We start from the raw sequence: 8,845 nt of genomic DNA on the forward strand, positions 1-8,845 counted from the left end.
CCTAACTTAATTAAGGATATATACATTGTCACGTCAGTATGACACCATAATGCCTCGTCATAGTGGCCTAAACAAAGTGAAGCATACATACCCGTGTTTCACGAGTTTGTTTAAAGAATGAACTAATTTGTTAGCAGTAGCATCATCCAACTGTGGATGTGATGATGAATGCCCAATGAGCATCGACACTACACCATGAACTTAATAAGAGCATCGGGGTTGAAGATGTAGTTTGACGGTGATTTCCCCATTGTAGATGAGCTCGTGCGACTCCTTTTTCATGGACGATTCCCTTGTCGGATGAGGAATTTGATTTCACCCAAGAAGAGGACATTGCTATGCTAGTGGCGATGCACAAGAGGAAGAAGCGAAAGCACGGCGATTCCATGTTTGGTCGTGAGTTCATCCAGAGAGAACTGGTTGACGCGCACGAGAGGTGCAACTATTTTGGTGCGCCACCCTTTTTTTACATCTTCAATGTGCATCATCTATTGAAGTTGAACTTTAACATCATCAACATACATCATCCGTTAGAGTTACTTGTTTTTAGATGTAAAATGCACCTTTTAATGATGTAAATTATAGATCTAGTTTTAGATCTCTAAATTTGCATCATCTATGTATATGCTCTCAGTCGAGTCGTCACTCATGGAAGGTGAGCCCTGAGGCATGGAGCTTGTCGGCGACGATCTCGTCAAGGCGTCGCGCCATCTCCGGCGTCATGTGATTCACCCAGTCACCGGCCGCGCCTTTCCTGAATAGCGCGCCGCGCGGGATCTGGAGGATGGGATTCACGTGGCCCGTTTTGTTGGCCTCCAGGTTCTTGAGGTGGCCGAAGCTGCAGAGCTTGACGATGTCGTGGACGGCGCCGGCATCCTCCTCGGCGCCGGAGAAAGGCAGCCCCACGAACCGCGCCAGCGCCCTGACGTGCTCGGCGGGGTCGCGCAGCAGCTCCTCGTACCGCAAGAAGAGCACGCTGTCAGGCCTTGCCGTGCTGGCGCTCCAGTAGCCGAGCATGTGGTCCCACACTGGTCCGTACGCCACCGCGCCGCTGCACACGGCCTCGAAGACGTCGGCGAACGCCAGCTCGGGATGCAGCTGCCGGTGGAAGTGCCACCGCGAGACCACCATGTCCTTGGGCTCCCTGCAGACGTACACGACCTTGCACCCGCCCCCGCCGGGCGCGGCGGCTCGCGGTATCATGGCCAGCGGCATGTGCGTGTTCATGACGCGCGGGGAAGGTAGCGCCTCGAGCTTGGCCTCCCCGCGCCGGCTGCCGAATAGGCCCTCCAGGAAAGGGATGCACTGGTGCGGGTTGAGGCGTAGCAGCGGGTGCCCGGCGCCGGCGGCGGGGTAGGCGCGCCGCGCCATGGTGGCGAACGTCAGCGCGTTGACCCACGTGGTGCCGCACTTGGGGAAGCTGGCAACGATGACATCGTCCCGGCGGGGCTCGAAGCGGCGCTGTAGGGCGACGGCCGCCGGGACAGACCACTCCGGCAGCCAGCATCCCTCGTAGAAACGGAGGTTCGATATGCCCATGGCCATGGGCGCGCTCGGCAGGGCGGACACAAGGTCGGCGTCGGCGTGCTCCTCTGGAAGCTGCTCCGGCACGCCGGAGACCAAGCCTGAGTCAGCTTCGACGTCCGCAAAAGGGACGGGGCCGAGCGAAGCACCAGGTGCCTTCGCCATTGATGATCTTGGGGAGCAACTTATGGACACTACTACGTACGTGGTCGTGGTGCTATGTTGCTCTTGCAAAGGCTCCGACACGTTTTGCCTATAAATAAAGGGAGCGTCGTCTCTAGATCGATCGATGCATCACCTATCACGTGAACACCACGTTATAAATAAAAAAGATATCACCTGCACACCACGCATCAAAATCCATGCACCAGAGCATTGTGATTTGAGTGTCACATGATTTAATTGAACATCCTTAGCTGGCGAACGATCGTCAGGGAGGATGACATTTGCGAAGGAGAAGGTTTCTGTTACCAAATGGGAAAATATTAACAGGCCGAGATTTGCGGTTACCATGGACCATGGTTACCGCAAAATCCAGTGCATTTACCGCTCAATTTTTTTCAAATGAATGTCGAGTTCTATTTTTCCTGTTTGGTATAAATATATGTTTTACTCAAGTACAGAAACTTGTTGCTAGCACGGTGGCATGGTGTATTCATTTCATTAAGCGACGGTATAACAATGTTTCTCGAGTCTCTCTCTCTCTCAAGAAAAAAATCTCGAAAAGCAACAGATCTGTACCTGCTGCAACTTGTATATAATACGGCACAATTGCGTATATTTGTCAGTAAATGTACCCATCCAGTCGGGCTAATGATCCCGTCAGTAAAAGTATTATTTGGGGAGCTTTGCAGTACATACATCAAAGAAAAGATAACATTTTCTTAGGGAAAGCGAGCGCTTTAATAAATCATCAATATTTTCTTTGCCATATAGGAGTATAGGAGATAACTTAAATCTTAAAGTAACGTTATTATTAAGTTAATGGAGTAGTGTGTTGACGCACGTTGGGCATTCATCGTCACATCGACAGTTGATGCTACTGCTAACAAACTAGCTCATTCTTTAAACAGACTCGTGAAACGCGGGTATGTGTGCTTCACTTTGTTTAAGCCAGCATGACGAGGCATTATGGTGCATACCGACATGACAATGTATATATCCTTACTTAACCGAGGCGTTTTCCGCGAGCACCACATATAATAACGGGTGTTTTCCTGTGTGGCACATACGACCAATCAACCACCATAATTGATCAATCAGCTAAGTCTGCAGTGCAATCGCGAACATCTTGATCAAGCTGCGAGAGAAATCCTCGCAAATTGGATGGATCATTCTAACGACCTCACCTCTACCACCGTCGGCATCCCAGCGTGCACCAGACAGCCTCCACTGCTAGCTAACTAACAATACAGAGCACCCACGAGTGGTAAGTCAGGATTCAGAAGTGCACATTATACTTGTGATGTCAAACACTATGTTTTTATAAATTTTGGATATTTTGCGTGATTTCTAGGTGTTATGTCAAGGCAGCTTTGCGGAAATCCTTTGTAGTCTCTTCATGGGGGAAATATCTGGTACTCCCACCCCTAGGGTGCTCCCGGTGCTCCAAAACTCTGTAGCACATTTTTAAATGTTTGAAAAAATCTGAAAAAAATCCAACACATTGACGCAACATCAAAGTATGTTGTCAAAAAATTTGAACTCAAAATTCGAAACGTAGCTTGAGAAACATAAATGACAAATTCGACAGTAAATAGCACGCAACTTAAGCTGGGCTTTAGATTAGGCCCATTATCACATTGATATCCAATTTGTCATTTTTGTATCTCGGGCAATGTTTCGAATTTTGATTTGAATTTTTATTAACAACATACATTGATGTTGTGTCAATGTGCTTGTTTTTTTTCAGAATTTTTTTGAAGATTTTAAAATGTGCTACCGAGTTTGAAGCACCGGGAGCACCCTAGGGGTGGGAGTACTAGATATTTCCCCTCTCTTCATGACCTTGATGGTTGATCGGCAAGGAGCCAAGTACTACAAGTCCCAAAGAAAGCACTTTTGATGATGACGGCTTTAGGCACTCCACCCACAAAATTTAGTCCCTAGCATGGTGCCCACTCCGAGCAACTGATGATAGCTTTACACTCATTGGTGCCCACTCATGGTATAAGATAAATTGTACTCACTCCGATCCATAATAAGTGTCGCAGTTTTGAACCAAAATTAGTTCAATCTTAGTTCAAAACTGCAACACTTACTTTCGATCGGAGGGAGTAGAAATCAAGAACTCCTATACATAACTTAGCTAATTCAGCACAAAATCAGGAAATAAAATAGGTATGTTGGGATTTGGTTTTGCTAGATATATAGTTGTCGAGGTGTTTACTTATGTCATATATTTGATGCTGAAACTATATATTTAGTGTTGAAGCTTCCATCTACATGTCCATAACAAAAATCTGATCTTAATCTTCCTTAATTCGATACATGTTATTAGGGTTATCATCATCTCCTCTCCTTACTATAATTCAGGCAAGACCGGCGGCCATGGCAGCTCGAACGGGTACGCTTCTGTTGGGGATCGTTGCAGAATTTTAAAATTTTCTACGCATCACCAAAATCCATCTATGGAGTTTACTAGCAACGAGGGGAAAGGAGTGCATCTACATACCCTTGTAGATCGCGAGCGGAAGCGTTCAAGTGAACGGGGTTGATGGAGTCGTACTCGTCGTGATCCAAATCACCGATGACCGAGTGTCGAACGGACGGCACCTCCGCGTTCAACACACGTACGGAGCAGCGACGTCTCCTCCTTCTTGATCCAGCAAGGGGAAAGGAGAGGTTGATGGAGATCCAGCAGCACGACGGCGTGGTGGTGGAAGTAGCGGGATCCCGGCAGGGCTTCGCCAAGCACTAGCGGGAGGGAGAGGTGTTGCAGGGGGTGAGGGAGGCGCCAAGGGCTATTGTATTGCTGCCCTCCCCCCACTATATATAGGGTCCCTGGGGGGGCGCCGGCCCTGGGAGATCAGATCTCCAAGGGGGGGCGGCGGCCAAGGGGGGGGGAAGGTGGCTTCCCCCCCAAGGGGCGCCCCCACCCCTAGGGTTTCCAACCCTAGGCGTAGGGGAGGCCCAAGGGGGGGCGCACCAGCCCACCAGGGGCTGGTTCCCCTCCCACTTCAGCCCATGGGGCCCTCCGGGATAGGTGGCCCCACCCGGTGGACCCCGGGGACCCTTTCGGTGGTCCCGGTACAATACCGATAACCCCCGAAACTTTCCCGGTGGCCCAAACTTGACTTCCTATATATAATTCTTCACCTCCGGACCATTCCGGAACTCCTCGTGACGTCCGGGATCTCATCCGGGACTCCGAACAACTTTCGGGTTTCCGCATACTCATATCTCTACAACCCTAGCGTCACCGAACCTTAAGTGTGTAGACCCTACGGGTTCGGGAGACATGCAGACATGACCGAGACGCCTCTCCGGTCAATAACCAACAACGGGATCTGGATACCCATGTTGGCTCCCACATGTTCCACGATGATCTCATCGGATGAACCACGATGTCGAGGATTCAATCAACCCCGTATACAATTCCCTTTGTCAATCGGTATGTTACTTGCCAGAGATTCGATCGTCGGTATCCCAATACCTTGTTCAATCTCGTTACCGGCAAGTCTCTTTACTCGTACCGTAATGCATGATCCCGTGGCTAACTCCTTAGTCACATTGAGCTCATTATGATGATGCATTACCGAGTGGGCCCAGAGATACCTCTCCGTCACACGGAGTGACAAATCCCAGTCTCGATCCGTGCCAACCCAACAGACACTTTCGGAGATACCCGTAGTGCACCTTTATAGTCACCCAGTTACGTTGTGACGTTTGGTACACCCAAAGCACTCCTACGGCATCCGGGAGTTACACGATCTCATGGTCTAAGGAAATGAAACTTGACATTGGAAAAGCTCTAGCAAACGAACTACACGATCTTTTGTGCTATGCTTATTATTGGGTCTTGTCCATCACATCATTCTCCTAATGATGTGATCCCGTTATCAATGACATCCAATGTCCATAGTCAGGAAACCATGACTATCTGTTGATCAACGAGCTAGTCAACTAGAGGCTTACTAGGGCCACGTTATGGTCTATGTATTCACACATGTATTACGATTTCCGGATAATACAATTATAGCATGAACAATAGACAATTATCATGAACAAAGAAATATAATAATAACCATTTATTATTGCCTCTAGGGCATATTTCCGCTCGCGATCTACAAGGATATGTAGATGCACTCCTTTCCCCTCGTTGCTAGTATACTCCATAGATGGATCTTGGTGAGCATAGGAAAATTTTAAAATTCTGCTACGATCCCCAACACACCCCTAGGTCGGTAATGAACTCCTTTATCCAGACTGCTTCTTGTGCTGCCTCCGAGGCTGCCATGTACTCCGCTTCACATGTAGATCCCGCCACGACGCTTTGCTTGCAACTGCACCAGCTTACTGCCCCTCCATTCAAAATATACACGTATCCGGTTTGTGACTTCGAGTCATCCAGATCTGTGTGGAAGCTAGCGTCGACGTAACCCTTTACGACGAGCTCTTCGTCACCTCCATATACGAGAAACATATCCTTAGTCCTTTTCAGGTACTTCAGGATATTCTTGACCGTTGTCCAGTGTTCCATGCCGGGATTACTTTGGTACCTTCCTACCAAACTTACGGCAAGGTTTACATCGGGTTTGGTACACAACATGGCATACATAATAGACCCTATGGCCGAGGCATAGGGGATGACACTCATCTTTTCTCTATCTTCTGCCGTGGTCGGGCATTGAGCCGTGCTCAATTGCACACCTTGCAATACAGGCAAGAACCCCTTTTTGGACCGATCCATATTGAACTTCTTCAATATCTTGTCAAGGTACGTACTCTGTGAAAGACCAATGAGGCGTCTTGATCTATCTCTATAGATCTTGATGCCTAATACATAAGCAGCTTCTCCAAGGTCCTTCATTGAAAAACACTTATTCAAGTAGGCCTTTATACTTTCCAAGAACTCTATATCATTTCCCATCAATAGTATGTCATCCACATATAATATGAGAAATGCTACAGAGCTCCCACTCACTTTCTTGTAAACACAGGCTTCTCCATAAGTCTGTGTAAACCCAAACGCTTTGATCATCTCATCAAAACGAATGTTCCAACTCCGAGATGCTTGCACCAGCCCATAGATGGAGCGCTGGAGCTTGCATACCTTGTTAGCATTCTTAGGATCAACAAAACCTTCCGGCTGCATCATATACAATTCTTTCTTAAGAAAGCCGTTAAGGAATGCCGAATTGACGTCCATTTGCCATATCTCATAATCATAGAATGCGGCAATTGCTAACATGATTCGGACGGACTTCAGCTTCGCTACGGGTGAGAAAGTCTCATCGTAGGCAACCCCTTGAACTTGTCGATACCCTTAGCGACAAGTCGAGCCTTGTAGATGGTTACATTACCATCCGCGTCTGTCTTCTTCTTAAAGATCCATTTATTTTCTATGGCTCGCCGATCATCGGGCAAGTCAGTCAAAGTCCATACTTCGTTTTCATACATGGATCCTATCTCGGATTTCATGGCTTCTAGCCATTTGTCGGAATCCGGGCCCGCCATCGCTTCTTCATAGTTCGAAGGTTCACCGTTGTCTAACAACATGATTTCCAGGACAGGGTTGCCGTACCACTCTGGTGCGGAACATGTCCTTGTGGACCTATGAAGTTCAGCAGTAACTTGATCCGAAGCTTCATGATCATTATCATTAACTTCCTCCCCAGTCGGTGTAGGCACCACAGGAACATCTTCCCGCGTTGCGCTACTTTCCGGTTCGGAAGGGGTGACTATCACCTCATCAAGTTCCACTTTCCTCCCACTTAATTCTTTTGAGAGAAACTCTTTCTCCAGAAAGGACCCGTTCTTGGCAACAAAGATCTTGCCTTCGGATCTGAGGTAGAAGGTATACCCAATGGTTTCCTTAGGGTATCCTATGAAGACGCATTTTTTCGACTTGGGTTCGAGCTTTTCAGGTTGAAGTTTCTTGACATAAGCATCGCATCCCCAAACTTTTAGAAACGACAGCTTAGGTTTCTTCCCAAACCATAATTCATACGGTGTCGTCTCAACGGATTTCGACGGAGACCTATTTAAAGTGAATGCGGCAGTCTCTAAAGCATAGCCCCAAAATGAGAGCGGTAGATCGGTAAGAGACATCATAGATCGCACCAAATCCAATAGAGTGCGATTACGACGTTCGGACACACCATTTCGCTGAGGTGTTCCAGGCGGCGTGAGTTGTGAAACGATTCCACATTTCCTTAAGTGCGTACCAAATTTGTGACTTAAATATTCTCCTCCACGATCTGATCGTAAGAACTTTATTTTCCTGTCACGTTGATTCTCAACCTCACTCTGAAATTCCTTGAACTTTTCAAAGGTCTCAGACTTGTGTTTCATTAGGTAAACATACCCATATCTACTCAAGTCATCAGTGAGAGTGAGAACATAACGATAGCCACCGCGAGCCTCAACACTCATTGGACCGCACACATCAGTATGTATGATTTCCAATAAGTTGGTTGCTCGCTCCATTGTTCCGGAGAATGGAGTCTTGGTCATCTTACCCATGAGGCATGGTTTGCACGTGTCAAATGATTCGTAATCAAGAGACTCCAAAAGTCCATCTGCATGGAGCTTCTTCATGCGCTTGACACCAATGTGACCAAGGCGGCAGTGCCACAAGTATGTGGGACTATCGTTATCAACTTTACATCTTTTGGTATTCACACTATGAATATGTGTAACATCACGTTCGAGATTCATTATGAATAAACCATTGACCAGCGGGGCATGACCATAAAACATATCTCTCATATAAATAGAACAACCATTATTCTCGGATTTAAATGAGTAGCCATCTCGCATTAAACGAGATCCAGATACAATGTTCATGCTCAAAGCTGGCACTAAATAACAATTATTGAGGTTTAAAACTAACCCCGTAGGTAAATGTAGAGGTAGCGTGCTGACGGCGATCACATCGACCTTGGAACCATTCCCGACGCGCATCGTCACCTCATCCTTCGCCAGTCTCCGCTTATTCCGTAGCTCCTGTTTTGAGTTACAAATATGAGCAACCGCACCGGTATCAAATACCCAGGAGCTACTACGAGTACTGGTAAGGTACACATCAATTACATGTATATCACATATACCTTTGGTGTTGCCGGCCTTCTTGTCCGCTAAGTATTTGGGGCAGTTC

The 8,845-nt window shown here is 47.4% G+C and overlaps 1 protein-coding gene across 1 annotated transcript; it reads right to left on the reverse strand.

Annotated features, from left to right (window-relative positions):
* Positions 1 to 489: 489 nt before the first annotated feature.
* LOC123177214 (cytosolic sulfotransferase 5-like) lies at positions 490 to 1,777 on the reverse strand. Its single transcript, XM_044591092.1, has one exon. It carries the CDS (start codon positions 1,687 to 1,689, stop codon positions 643 to 645), a length of 1,047 nt encoding a protein of 348 aa, XP_044447027.1. The 5' UTR covers positions 1,690 to 1,777; the 3' UTR covers positions 490 to 642.
* Between the last annotated feature and the right edge of the window lie 7,068 nt (positions 1,778 to 8,845).

The sequence above is a fragment of the Triticum aestivum genome, chromosome 1D (genome assembly GCF_018294505.1).
Source record: "Triticum aestivum cultivar Chinese Spring chromosome 1D, IWGSC CS RefSeq v2.1, whole genome shotgun sequence".
Lineage (NCBI taxonomy): Eukaryota > Viridiplantae > Streptophyta > Magnoliopsida > Poales > Poaceae > Triticum > Triticum aestivum.

Excerpts from the sequence above, each read along its gene's own strand:
- LOC123177214 (XM_044591092.1), bottom strand. The coding sequence starts at position 1,689 with ATGGCGAAGGCACCTGGTGCTTCGCTCGGCCCCGTCCCTTTTGCGGAC.